Here is a 15,105-nt window from a genome sequence, read left to right as displayed (position 1 = left end):
GTATAACACATGATAATGATACCTTTGTCTAATGCACACTTACAAAACACATGTCAAAAGAAAAAAGGTAGGAATTATCCTACTTCCAAGGGGCGAAGCATACGAACGCAAAGCACCTTACTCCAACCGATAGAACCACTAATTCCTCTTCATTGAACAATCAGAAATCGGCAAGTACGGCATTTGAGAACGGATATCTGAGCATGTGTTCCTTTATCGGTTGTTCCTTTATAGCCAAACATCAATATTCAATCACAGGTTGTTTGCAGAAACATATAATCTAAGATCAAACAGTGTCCTAGACAGTACCCTTGGACCTTGTTTGATAAAAGAATGATAAAAATGTTGCCCATAAAAATCTCAATATCCAACCTAATCATGTTATAAGAAAACAAAATTACGACAAATGTGCAATATACTAGATGAAATCCAACATATTAACAGGCAATCTACCTTGTAAAAGACAACAATGACATTATCACACATTGATTTTTTTTTTTTACTCAATTAGGAGCAAAGCTGAAAAGCTGATACAATCTAGCAAGAAAATGAATCACACAGTTGTTCATTAAGCCTTTGCTTCACAAAAGGAAAAAAAGAGAAGAAACAAAAAGTTAAACTGCAAAAAGATAGAAACCAAATGACATTATACTATGTTTATACAAGTCAATCAACTTCGAAGCAACAAATAGGGGCTATTGATAACCTCAAACATTCCTTGATACCAGGAGTTACATCCATTTGCAGTTAAAGAAAGCAACTATGAGGCCCGCACATTGACAAACAGGAACGATTCAATTAACAAGGTTCCTCTATGAATAGTGGCGACATAATTCCTGAAGAATAGCCGCGAAACATGGGCCCGTTTCATTTTCAAATGAAGGAAAAGCTACCATTAAAGGAAAAATATAATAGCTAGAGTGTTGAGTGAGTACAAACAGCGAAGCAACATGGAAGTTGATTTGAGGTCTATGAAGATAAGTTACAAAAAGAATTATTGATCATACAAAATCCAATGGAAAAGTTAACGTAGAATTTGCTTCACTTTTAATGCTCAACAATTTCATTGACAAACTGAAATATTATCTATTGCCGACCAACATCAAACCAAGTTGGTAAGAGAGAAGGCAAAGGAAACCTTTGTTCATCATTTTCTATCAAAATTGTATGCCAAAGGAGAATTAGACATGAGCCAAACAGCTGTTGCTCATTTCATGCATACTGAATTTGCACCACTGCCATGAAGATATTACAAGTTAAGAGCAAACCTTTACCACAGTTCATCCTTGTCCAGCCCCTTGGACTATGAAGAGCTTCAAAAGCTTCTCTGCAAAATACCAACTTGTGGCAAATGCTTCTCTGCAAAACATCAACTTCCGGTAAATTCTTCTCTGCAAAACATCACCGGTTCATCCACGCTGAAAGAAAGAAGAATATAGAAGGAATAAGCTACCAACAGAAGAAATATATTGATGATTATTTCAAAATACTAAAGATTCAAAACACTAAAGAGTACACGCGCGCACACACGCACGCACGCACGCATGCGCGGGCACACACACACACACACAAAAAAAAATCAGTACCCTAATAGAACAGATTTCAGGTCAGTTGTTTGCATTAGTAACCATAATAAGCCAAAAACGAACACTAGAATATGTAATAAATTACGATAATGTTTAGTTTTCATTCTTATAATAATATGCAATTTACGCAGTGAAATTATGTATACAAAAGAGCTTATTGAGAGAGAAATTGACCATAATGGATGAGTGAAATGTTTTAGTAATCAGCATCATATATTCAGCTGGTGCAACATGGATATGCCTAGTATCCATCTGCATGACACCTGCTACAGTCCAGAACACAGCCAGTAGGAAGTTCCTTGTGTTGTAGGCATGCTTGGTCATTCAAAAAATCGGCACAGTACATGCTAACTTTGCAAACCAAGGTGGATGCTTTCAACTGTGACATCCCTAGGACTTGAAATAGTCCTATATATAAAATATAGTGAGACTAAACCTCTGAACCCCATTATAGTATTTTGGTCAGTGGTTAGGTCCAAGAGGTTAAGAGAGTCGAACGAGCATAGGGCTAGAGTAGTTCTAGGATGGATGACTTCCCTGGGAAGCAAGGTGTCGCAGTTGATATCAGAGTCAATCACCAATTGAAAGTGTGAGATAAGTCTCAGCTGAGCTAGGTTCACACAAGGGCAAGAGCACGGCTCCCCAACTGACGCCCATTGTGGTTGGAGCACAGCTCCCGGCAAGGCTGCTAAGGCTAGCGAAACGAGTCTCACATCGCCGGATGCTTGTGAGTGTGCTTGAGCCTAACGAAGACATAAGGGCTTAAAGAATGACAAATGTGACACCCCCAAAATTTGAAAGTCTTACATATAAGGTATAATAGCGCTAAACTTCTAAATTCAGCTATAGCATTTTGGACGATAACTAGTCCCAATAGGTTAATAGGGTTGAGTTGTTGTTCTAGGATGGGTGGTCCCCCAAGAAGTGGGGCGTCACATCAACCTTAGCCTTTCTAAATATATAAGGGGGCTAATAACTCAATGCACTTCAAGTAGTTTCCAATGCAAAAGTGCAAAAGGAAAAAAAAAAAAATAATAATGCACAAACAAGGGAGGACCAAAACATGCTGTGCAGAATGAAAATAGGCTAACTAATATATTACATACCCCTTTATTAAGGTCGCCCACTTCTAAATCATTGGTTGAGCTTCTAGAAATACACTTGGCATGCACGATGGGTCCCTGTCCTTTATTCACATCCATATATCTAATACCACTTTGGTTGCTTGGCAAGTTTAAATAAACTGTGTCCTTATACATCCATTCATCTCTTTCATGAGAATAAACATCTTCAAATGGTTCTCCACACAATGCACAAATAATCTGGTTCTCATCTGCAGGAACCATCATTTCACATTGCTCTTCGACAGATCCTACTACATCGTCTCCCGAGGAAGTTGGCTTCATCTGTCCAATTTGTGGTTCAACAGATCCAGCAATCCAACGGCTTGTATCGGCATACCATTTCCTAGTCACACTGCTGAAATCATTACTCATCAACTTCTTAGACGCATGCCATTCCAAGTGACCATGAAGCTGCTCTTCAAGCCCGAATCTTAAACCACATATTCGACATTGATGATTAAGGGAATCAAACAGGCTCTCTATTACCATGGGATGGTATTCTCGCATTATCTCCGACTTGAAATCAACGCCTATGAGAACCTGCATTTTTGTTTCAGTAGATTGAGACAAAGCAGCAGCTATTGGAGCAACTGATTCGGCAGGGGACTCTTTTGCTGAAAATGGCTGGACAGCTGTTGTAGTTGAAGTTGAAAGAACAATATTTGGAACTTTATGGGAAGGTTGAGCTATAGTTGCAGCAGGCGTTTCTGTTGCTGGTGATGATATTAATCCCTTTGCTACTAAAGAACGAAGGAGACTCGAAAGTGGATTTCCTACAGAACCAGTATTATTGTTGGAGATATGGGAGGCCGTACGAACCAAGGATGATGGTGGTGGTGGGCCAGGCGGCAAGGGAGGAAGCACTGTGTTGTTCATTGGGGGTGGCACAGGAGCTGGTGCACTATTTCCATGTGACGAGAGAGCATGGATAGGAGGAGGTCCGGTTGGCAGGGGAGGCTGTATGTTTATGTTCTGGGGATTGCTTATTGGATTAGGTCCACTCTTCATAAGTGCAGCCAATAGATCACTTGCGCTAGGCTGTCCAGAGGTTTCATTGGCAGTCTTATTTGACTCACTAGTTCCAGAAAACTTTACCGTCTTTTGAGGCTGAAATGGCATTGGAGAACCCAGCTGTGAATGGAAAGAAGAAAATGGTTTTTGACCCATTTGAGAGGGCTTGGACCAAAATGCATCAGGCTCCGCTTTATTTGGTGGCTTATGTGGAAAGGGTACAGAAGATGATGGGGGTGAATGAACTGATGGAGACGGAGGATGCAAATATTGCTTCCTCTGTTGCCCATATGAGTCACCTGATCTCGAGATTAAATTAGTCAAACTTCCTAAGCTTGATGGTACAGTATGATGAGACAGTGAGCCTGAAATAGGTAAAGATGAACTGATGCTCGCAGACAAACTGCCACCATAAGAAACGGGCCTCTCTTCTGATTTGCTAGGAAACCTTGCACTGTTATGATCCAAACCACTATCCAGAAGTGGTGCCTCGTGTGGAACCCTCTCTAAGAAGGTGTGAGCTTCAGCGGCACGTCCTCCCTCAGATAGCAACTGTGAAGGAGTCTCCCTATCTATTCTCGCATTGGGAGCATACTTAGTTTGAAGATGTGAGAGGTAGTCTTCATGGTCCTGCACAAAAAATAACCATCAGATGGTCGTACTTTCCCTCAGATAAACATCAAAGTCAGGTCAAAAGTGAGAGTTTGTGAACGCGCATAAAGATACAAATTACAGATTTGTTTCTTCTTTTCCTTCATTTCTCAAAATGGCATGATGTGATCTAGAAGTGTTCAAACTTGTGGATGTGTCAATGTAGTCAATGTAGTCTATGTTTTCCCTAGTGATGTTGCACTAACTTAAGATAAAAGAAACTAAATTCGGATTGTAATCTTATATGCAGAACAGAATTCCCTCCCACTCAGAATTCTCTTATGCTAAAATTATAGAAAAGCTGAAGAACAACTGAAAATTTATTATAGATAAATAAACAAGTGATTAAGATGAAATGACAATAATTACAAAAGCACTGCAGAAAGAAAGATACCTTAAATAGTGGAACTTTTCCATCCTGTCCAGAGTTCTTCCCAATTCTAAAAAAGCTTTCAAGTTTGTTCAAGTGGGACCCTTGATGATCAGTCTCCAGAGGCATCCATTTGTTCATATGCAAGCCTGTTAACTTATTCGAGTTTTCAGCATTCCAATCACCTTTCCTCCTGATGTTACTACCTCCATAATCTGTTGGTTGAGAATTCATATCACCCCACACAAACTCTTCTTCTTCAGTATTTTTCCAGTTTTTTGATGATGGTCTGCTGCTTCTTTCCAAATTTACATCAGATCGCACAGAAACTGATGCCCTCAAATCCTTATTTACGTCCAAACTGTTCTTTCTTAGGATTTCTGATCCCGAAGCACCAATATTAAAACCACCAAATTGTCTCTCAAACACTTCTCGCCCTCTAAGCCTCTCGCCAACCCTTCCAACTCCCAGCTCTGGCTGCTGTGAGATATCAGAGGGAAAATCAGGACATCTAACATCTTTAACTTCTTTTTTCACATGTATGGGATCATTTAAGAGGTCTCTTTGAGGATGTTGCATATTCTGCACAAATTAAAAAGATTAATAAACTTACATCTTTAACCAGAAGCAAATTAATAGCCACAGCATATCTAATCATATTATTTGAGTTGAAAAGCCTAAATAAAGGTACAAGATACGTACAGGCCTATTGTTCAGTACATCTGTCCATCGCCCGGTACTTCCATCTACAGCTGGCCTATCAGACCTTTCCACAGCATCACCAGAATTAATCGAGGTATTTACGTCATCCTTGCCAATTTCCCGTCCCTTCATGAAATCAAAGAAAATTGATCAGAAGTATTAACATAGAGTTCACTAAGTAAACTAAAAAATTAAGCTAAGAAATTAGTCCCTGAAATTGACATAAGTTTCAAGATCAGACTTAGAGTTTCAATTGTAACAATTCAGTCCCCGTAATTGGTTCCAAATTTCAATATCACTCCTCAAGTTTTAATTCAATCCCCGCAGTTGGACCTTGACTTCAGTTTTGCTTTTTCTCAATAATTTAAATCTGTTTTATCCTTAGAGTTTCAATTCAACAGAGGAATCCAACTTGGCACTTTTTCCACAGGCAGAACAAAGGAAAGATTCATTGAAGGCTAGACAAACCTTAGTGACTATAGTGTAACAATTAAAAAAAAGCAGAAGAAATTCCACATTTCTAGATTTCCAGGTCAAACTTCTAGGACGAGACTGGTACTTAATTCGTAAATAAAATTACATCGGTGGGCATATCTGCAGTTGCTAGGGAGTCGGATTACCTTTGTTGATTGCTGAAGACGCTGTCTTGCTTCTAAATACTTTGGGTTAACATGGATACTGTGGGACGGCCGCTGAGGCTGAGAATCAGGCCTTGATATTGAAGGTCCAGACGAACCATTTATCAATGGTTGGAAGCCAATCTCTTTCTCGATTGCTTGAAGTGGTGCAGGAGGAAACACTCCTTTCCATGTACCAAAAAGATGCCTCATGCTAGGATGTATAGAAGGATCAACCTGATTATAGGCCTTACAAAAAACCTGCAACATAACAAACATTGGCATCAGCCTCTGCAAGTCCTTCAGTAACGGTACAGAGTCAACTAAGTGCAGATCAAGAATAAGAAGGCTCAGAAAGAACAGATGGTTTTTGCATCCCAAGAAAATCAAAAGATTGAGGGACTTGCCATGATAGTGATACAAAGGTGGTTGATGGATAGAATAATCAACCCCTTTTACTATAGTTTAGGGTTTTGTAGGTCAAGAGCAATCCCTATGTAGAGCCCTCTAGACATGGGAGTAGTCTTGAAAAGAGATAAAACACTAAACTTTTAGTGTTAAGGATTTACTTCATCTCAAATGCATTAGTTATGCAAATGACGAAATAAAATTCCTTTCAATCATAGGGTAGAACAAAAAAAGAAGCTTCTGAACACAATGTTACAACCACCAAATATTGGAGAAGATAAAGACTACAGGTGTTCGAGGAACTTTTACATTACAATAAATATAACAAAAAGTTGACAAAATTAAATGTTTATGCCTATGGAACAGAGATTTCTCACTTTCAAATTTCTTGATTTGCCAACACAAAGTATTTAACAATTATTAAAGGAGAAAATAAGCAACAATTAATAGATTTCATAGACCCACATGGAAATGAAACAATAGTCTATAACTCTCTATGTTCAACCGGAAAGATTCTTGTACCTCAGGCAGTCTTGCAGCAAAATATCTGATGTAATCTCTTCCAATATTCTTCACAATGCTATCAAGAAGATAAAGTGATGGCAACTTTTGCTCACTCGGAACCTGCAAACCGTAATCAACATTAGATATGATATTCATAATTATGCTTGCTAGGTAGGGCAAAATCTGATCATATGACTGATGCCAACAAATCAAAAGACAGGAATTAGTTCAACAAAGAGATCTCCAAAAAGAAAACAAATGGCTTAGGCAGTAAAGAATGTAGCATATTATTTGCATCAAACATATGAAAAATGAACAATGACATGGAACTAGAAGTTTTGAAATTCTCCATCTACAATAGTCTGCTTGTCACATTTATAAGATAACAAAGAGAAATGCAGCTTATTCCGAAACAAAAGAATAATTATCATCATACATTTGCAAGCAGATGTTGCCCAAGAAACCTAGACTAGAGCTGTTCAATTGTTAAACTCCGGCTATGGAGATAATATAACTTGGATAACATACAGTCACTTTTAAAGGAACAGTAATCAGTAAAACATTATCTGTGAAGTAAAAGAGAAAACAACAAGAAATAGACATACAAGAGAAAATCATTGTGAGAAATCATTGTATTGTGAACTGAAATTGCATCAATACTGTAATAATATAAACAAATACAATATTCTTATAAGATGCTCAACTCATGAACCTATTCATGCTAAGGGATATACAATTTACAGCTCTAACATTTATTTCTTTTCTTATTCTTGTGATCCAAAATCACATGCGCATAGTACCTAGTTTCTCAAATCTGAACATCCATTGTGGCATGAAGATAGTAAGATGCACATATATAAAACAAGGAATTACGAAACTAAGATCCCTATACCAAGAATACATCTGGTATGCTTCATGACATTATGAGAGAACCAATAGGCAGGGACTCAAACATGCACAACAATTTATCTCCTTCATACACAATTATAAACTGCATAATCCAACATCCCAAAAATTGATACAATAATGTATGTGCATAAAAAATCACTCTTTAGAAGATCCCGAAAGTTTAAATGCCTTATCCAGCCATATGATAGTGATACAAATTGGACAGAATCAGTCATCAAGGAATAACTTCATGACTGTGCAGCTTTTAGTGGCATAACAAAGGATGATCTGAACTTCCACCATACATAAAAGAGCATGAACCTAATCAGATCTGCAACACCCTTTACCATCTTACTGTAACCATCTAACCATCCAAAAGAACTCCGTAACCATCTAACCATCCAAAAGAACTCTGCTGACCACCCCAAAAGGCCAAACCACAGAGGGGCAAAAAGAGAAAAGAAGGGGGACACCGGAACCTTAAAAGTTTTAAACTAACTCAACAAACTCTAATCGAGGCACCATTCAAGAGTAATTATGAATGGCAATAGAACTAAGAGATTTCCAATTACGAATCATTTAAGCACAATATACATTCTCCGTTTTCAGTAATCGGTAGGCACGCTATACAAGGTAATCAAACCTTTCCACATTAGGCGAACAAAAACCAAATAACCATAAGAAATAATGCATCATAACAGCAGAAAATGATTACAGTAACAATTGAGGGCACCCTAATGGTACTATTCAGAGGCTGAATCCCTCACCCTCCCTCACAAGTACGAAGGTTAAGTATTGAGAAGCGGACCATGGATCCGAAACGAAGGGATCTCCTTCCTATCATTCTTACAGGAATAACCAAACCACTACACTATCACGTCCTTTCACAAATACTAATAAGCAGATTCAAGCATAAATCGGTTGATCGTCACCTCGAGGACATTGGCACAGATGGTGGCGGCGATCGCCTTGGCAGCGTGGAGGTTCTCCCCGGCGATGATGGTGAGATTGGTAATGATAGGCTTCGAATTGAAGGTGAGCTCCGCCAACGCCGTCTTATACTGCGCCACGAGCTCCTGCTGCTGCTGTTGCTGCTGCTGAAGCGACTCCCGTCCTCTCATGGGATCATCCCTCTCGTCCCTCTCCGCCGCTCTTGGCCTCGAGGCCCCCGCCGCCGCCGCCGCTGCATGGGCGCCGCCCCTCTGCGGCGGTGCCGCCGCCGCGAACGCGCGGTCCCGATTGTGGGCGGGTGCGGCGGCGTCGGGGGACAGCCTAGGCTTCTTGAGATTGGGAGCTCGGGAGCGATCCATGGCGGCGGATCTGTGGGAACTCTCCATCTGCATCGGCCGCAGGAGTTCTAGCCCTAATTCGCACCAAATGGCATGCTAGGGTTTCGAGAACCCGGAGAATTGCGAGATCGGGGAGAGAGAGAGAGAGAGAGAGAGAAAGAGATTAGGGAGTGCCCAGAGACGAGCACTTTTTTAACTCACACACCCTAACTTTACATATTTAGGACCAGACCCTCGGTGCCCTAATCTTCAATGTCGTCCTATCAGTAATGATTCCATTATATTTATATTTATATTTATATTTATATTATTATTCACAAGGAACGGCAAATCATGTAGTACTAGTGCAGAGACCCGCGCGATACAGCGAGTAGATAATAGAAGTAAAATTTAAAAATTTTAATAAATTTTATATTTACGATTTATTGATATATAGGAAGCTATAACATATTAAGTACAGTTAATTTATATGACTAAATTTACATAGTAAGTAGAGGCCCCCGCGCGGACCGACTCAGCAAGCACTTATATAAGTCGCGACTCGGCTTCGCGGGACGATGCTTCTTGAAGGAGACAATATTCTTCAGAGGCTCTTCTTTTTCTTCTTCTTCTTTGTTAACACAATGAGAGAAAGAGGGAGATGAGTGCGGAGTAGGAGATTAGACGATGATATTTTTTTATGGTGCATGTAAAAGAGTTACAAAAGAGAGGGGGTAGGAGATTAATTAATGGAGAAGGGGAGTGGTGCATGTAAAAGAATTACAAAAGAGAGGGAGTAGGAGATTAATGGAGGAGGAAAGTGGTTAAAGTTATAAAATAGAATCTTAATATGGTGCATGTAATTAAATATTGCATGTAATTAGAGTAGTGATGAGGTGAGTTAGGCGTTAAGAAAAGAAGAAGGTGGTTTGATTTAAAGTTGGATTTAAAGTTACATATAATTAAATGTTGTAACTTACATATAATTAGAGGAGTGGGAAGGTGAAGAATTGAGAGTTAAAAAGAGGAGAAAATTGTTTGATTTAAAGTTGGCTATGAGAAGTAAGAATAACATGCCACGTGGCAAAAAGTATTGTGGCTTCATATAGGTTTATAGATATGGACTAGTTAAGGACCCGCTCTTTGCGGCGGATGGAAAGATTTATAATAAACACACTTTAATAAATATTAAACGATAAAAAAATAATATTTACATAAATATTTCTAATATTAAAGATTACTTAGAGACAAAAAACTTAACAAAATAGTTGTCCATATGTTAATCAGACATAACAAAAAAGTAGGCCATATGTTAACCGCATTACACCGACACAGTGCATACTGTAAAAAAATCCAAAAAAATGCATGGCTAACATACAAAATATTTTTCTTATATTGGTAGGGTTCATTGCTACTACTATTTGTGCCATCATCATCTGCGAGCATTTGATATTAACATAATGCAAAAATAAATTAGATCTTTGGTAAAAATTTTCCATTGAAGTAAGATAGTTGTAGTGAAATTATCTAAGATGCTTTCTTCTTTGTTGTCCCACATCTGCAGTTAAATCAGATTTATCTTCAAGAAATCTGGTAAAAATTTTTGTAATGCGTTAACACCTGAAATGTAGTATTTCCTTCAGGTAAGCCTGCTTTTGAACCTTAGGATAAACGTATGCCTGTCTAAAAGATAAAAGCAACTTTAAAAGAAAGGGGAAAAAAATTGCGGTCAAAAAGTAAGTTTAAAAGAAAAAATCTTTCAGCTTGCCTTGCGTGTGGAAATGAACAATAGAGAAGCAAATATAATAACAGTCTGAGAAAAAAACGAAGAGCAAGAAGGACTAAGCAACACAGTGAGGTTCAGATTTCTCAGGCTCCCAGGAATTCCAAATTACTTCATTTATACTGATTATCTTGAGACTCTACTCAATGCAGTCAATTTGGAAATTGTCCAAACAAAAAGCTGTTTAATTCTAAGAATATTGGAAATACAATAGAAATATGATATGTTCACCAATTAACCAGATCCGATTAGCAATTTATGAATAATAAGAAAAATTAAAGAATGAGGATTGATGAGTAAACAGTTGTTTTATGAGCTAATTTGGAATTTGTTCACCAACAGAATAGTCATTTTCTCACTCAAAAAATAACTAAATATTTAAGTTATATAAGCTCTAAAACATCTAGTATGGTATTCCTAACAGTTGTTTTATGAGTTGTGCTAATAAATGCTAAATCACATGCTTCTCATACATCCAAGATTTAAATAGGAACTCCTAACCCTTTTAAATCACATATCAACTCACTATGCACAGTGGATTGATAAAGTTTGCTTGCCAATAAAGCTTCAAATTACAGTGAGATATTGTTTTATATGAAATGCAAGGGGATCTATCCTGCACATTGAGTTAAAGATTACACAACATTATTATGATTTACATTTACATAGTTTGCGGGCTAAAAATCATACTGACAGCGTGCTTAAGTACTTTAGCTCTCCAATTCTTTGTGATAAAATGGCAGTGAATCCAATTGAAGCTAATGTTCTGAAGAAAATATATTGAATGGTAAAGTATGTATGCTATACTAAGCATAATGTCAATCAAGAAACAAATCGAAAATTATAAATTTAAAAAAAAACCATTCGGCTTGCCATACACGTGAAAATGAACAATAGAGCAGCAAATCTAACAAAGATCCAAGAAAAAATCGAAGAGCAAGAAGGATTGAGCAACATAGTGAGGCTTATAGATTTCTCAGGCTCCAAGGGTAAAGGCCGACCTCTGGCATCATGAATATCAAAACTTTGTTAGGCTGCAGCAGGTGCCAATAGGCCATTCCTCTAGCCATGCCATTACAGAAGTACAATGTCGAAGAATAACAATTTTCAGGCAAGACCCAGTTGAAAAGAATCTCAAGGCAAAAAATCATCCGATCTGCGAAGGCGACACAAAAAAAACCCAAAGAAGCTGAAGTATTTTTTTTTTTTTCAAAACTCAAAATCCAAGCAAGCCCTAGTTAAAAAGAATCTCAAGGAAAAAAATCATCAGATCTCCGAAGGCGGGGGCAACAGGAACCCTATGGAAAACCACCACCAGACATTGAAGCATCCCAGCACCAAGAATTCCAAACATATACATAGGTACGCTTCATCATAATATAAGAAGTAAGCAGAGGAACTTGCAGAGAGCCCGACCTCCTTTCCACAGGCAGCGACAATAAGAAGAGTAATAGAGATGGCAGGTAAGATGTCACGCCCCGCCCCGAGACCGCTACCGATTTGGCACCGTTCGGGCGCGGCGGGCGGACCGCCGAACGGACAGCACCTCCCCTGTCCGCCCAAGGCTAAACAACGAGATCATGTACAACAAGTCCCCAGGAAATCAACTTGAATACATACATGATCATGCAACAACAGCGAGAGCACAAACAGTGCTGAACAATACAAGAGCAAGCGTCACAAGTAGAAGACATACAAGTGAAACAAAAGAGAGATACTTAACTATTCTATTACAACCATTCAGCTCGATACATTTAATTACAACTTGCATTCTTTTCCAAACTATGAATATAAGCTTACATTCTTCAAAAGATAAACATTAGTTTACATTTATCTCAAAATACCTCACATCCTATACATCATCTACTCTCAATACATGTATAGGGTAACTCTAATGCAAAATAGGAAAGTAAACTATCAACTAGCACTAGGGCGCTAAGCCCATAACGCGATCCTCTGCCGATCCGCTCTCGTGTGTACCTGTACCCCAAAACCACACGGGGTGAGAACTATATAAATATAGTTCCCAGTGGGTTCGGCCGCCGACTCCGCCGATCTTCCCACTAGGTCCAAGCTGGCACAGATAGATAGATAGAAAGATATATGGAAATACTACTACTATATCTACTATGCCATCAAATGCAAAGTATGCATGGAACATCATCTAGCAACAATCTACTATCATGCTAATATGCCTCAACAGTGAAATAAATACAACAACAACATAGTTATGCAATGCACTATGTCTAATCAAGGTATGAATGCAATACTCTTATGCTATTCATGTTATTACCCAATCCGCTAGGCTAACTTGCCTAAGATCTCAAATCTAGTAGGTGAAGAGCTACCTCACTCTTGTCTCACTCGACTCATATCTCAAAGGTCTGACCCAATCTCGTGAGTCCCAGGCAAAGAGCTACCCCGCCCCTCGCCCGACTCACATCTCAAGGTCCTAGGCAAAGGCTACCCCGCACTTTGCCCGACTCACATCTCAACCTACTAGGTACAGAGCTACTCCACTCAAATCTCATAGGTGAAGGAATAGTATACCCACTCACTGTATATAGGCAAAACCGCTAAACCAACTACCAAGCGACTATGCTCGCTATCAAGGTAAGTCTAGTGAAGGTTAACTACCACACCACTAGGTTCATCAATAGGGCTATTCATTAGACCACCCAATCAGCCGGTAAGCCAAAGGCAACTATGATCAACAACAACAACTATGGAAGCAAGCTATCATGAACAACAATAATGGGTATGGCTCAATAGGTAACCCAATCTCAAGGTGAACTCGTGGTTCACAAGCAAGGCTCACATATCAATCTCCTAGGGATGTCGAGCTGGACTATCCCCGAGTACGCCTGTGGATAACAAGCGGCTATCCGAGCAGCAAGCACGGCTGCCTCTCTAGTGACCAAACTCCGGAGCGCACAACTTGAGGGGAGCGACCCCACCAAGCGCAGACAGGCAATGTGAGCGTGATCATCTCACGAGCAACAACAACCTACCCTCTAAGGGTAATCTCATCATGGAGTCAAGGTGTTCTTGTACCCAATCTCATAGTGTTTCAACTACACTAAGGTTCTCGTGTCAAGGTTATCAACAATCATATGCCACTCATCATAGTTTTCTATAACTAGATGCCACTTGTCAATTTTGACTCATTATCAACACTAGTTACATCATACTAGTTCTTTAACAACATAAGTATTAATCATCTCATATAGGGTCTAGGTCTCATGCATACTAGTTCATGGATCAATCATCAAGATGTATAGCTACTAGCATGCAAATATAAGCAATAACCATAATCATCTAGCACCTATATGCAATAAATACAATATGCAACTTGATCGATTAATGTACTCAACTAAGGTTTAATCTACATTAATCATGCCCTTATAGGGTTTCACCACACTAAGTCCCAATCTCATGCATACTAGTTACAAGTATTAATCAAGTAACACTACACTCCCACTAGCACGCCATGACATGTAACAATTGCCAACTAGTACCCTATAATGCAATATCCCAATATGCAACTTGATCAATGTTAACTAGAGTTTCTAGTACAACAACCAATCCATTACTAGTTCAAGTCATATGTGTTTTTAGCACAATGAGTTCAATGCCACTTGTAAACTATGTCTTTAAATACAACAACACTAGGTTCTTCTTTCATTTAGCATCCTAGGTTTACCAATGTCATCTCATAATCCTTATGTCCATTACATCATATATCCATATCATAATACTATATTGATCATAAACATCATATAAGGATTAGGAATGCATGTATTGTCATCCTATAATGCAAGATATCGATATACAATATGCTACATGTGAATGGATAAGCACTAAGACATAGGAAGAAGCCCGATTGCTTCGGGATGGCACTCCCCCACCTTTTATCGCGTTCCGATTGCTTGTCGTCACTTGCAATCGGCCTCCCGCGGCGCACGCCGCTCGGCTTGACCCAATCCGTGCGCGACCACCAAACGACCTCCGATCCGAAATCCGAAAATTAAAGGTCTTCGGTTTCTTGTTACGATGCTTCAAATCCGTTTTCAGGATTTTACGACGTCGCCTCGGCCCTCCAGGCGGAAACGAAGCCTAACGTCCGTTTCTTTAATAACTTTGTACCGGCTCGACGAATTGCCGAACCGTCGCTTCCAACGCGTTCGTAGACC

The 15,105-nt window shown here is 39.1% G+C and overlaps 1 protein-coding gene and 1 long non-coding RNA gene across 2 annotated transcripts; both read right to left on the bottom strand.

Moving 5' to 3' along the window:
• On the bottom strand, positions 479-9,365 carry LOC109710406 (polyadenylation and cleavage factor homolog 4). Its single transcript, XM_020232946.1, has 7 exons — positions 8,794-9,365; positions 6,992-7,093; positions 6,065-6,322; positions 5,445-5,570; positions 4,767-5,324; positions 2,693-4,351; positions 479-1,418 (listed from the first exon to the last, which is right to left on the bottom strand). Exons 1-7 carry the CDS (start codon positions 9,202-9,204, stop codon positions 1,410-1,412), a joined length of 3,123 nt encoding a protein of 1,040 aa, XP_020088535.1. The 5' UTR covers positions 9,205-9,365; the 3' UTR covers positions 479-1,409.
• LOC109709995 lies at positions 12,612-14,880 on the bottom strand. Its single transcript, XR_002216258.1, has 2 exons — positions 14,821-14,880; positions 12,612-12,892 (listed from the first exon to the last, which is right to left on the bottom strand). It is a non-coding gene; the product is annotated as an uncharacterized LOC109709995 (long non-coding RNA).

Source organism: Ananas comosus, linkage group 5, assembly GCF_001540865.1.
Source record: "Ananas comosus cultivar F153 linkage group 5, ASM154086v1, whole genome shotgun sequence".
Taxonomy (NCBI): domain Eukaryota; kingdom Viridiplantae; phylum Streptophyta; class Magnoliopsida; order Poales; family Bromeliaceae; genus Ananas; species Ananas comosus.
This window is presented reverse-complemented; position numbering and strand designations above follow the sequence as displayed.

Bases quoted from the DNA above. Each gene is read 5' to 3' on its own strand.
- LOC109710406 (XM_020232946.1), bottom strand. From the start codon at position 9,204: ATGCAGATGGAGAGTTCCCACAGATCCGCCGCCATGGATCGCTCCCGA. The intron at 6,323-6,991 runs GTACAAGAATCT...GTTATGTTGCAG, and splicing joins TTGCTGCAAGACTGCCTGAG to GTTTTTTGTAAGGCCTATAA. The intron at 5,571-6,064 runs GTAATCCGACTC...GATTTCATGAAG, and splicing joins GTCTTCAGCAATCAACAAAG to GGACGGGAAATTGGCAAGGA.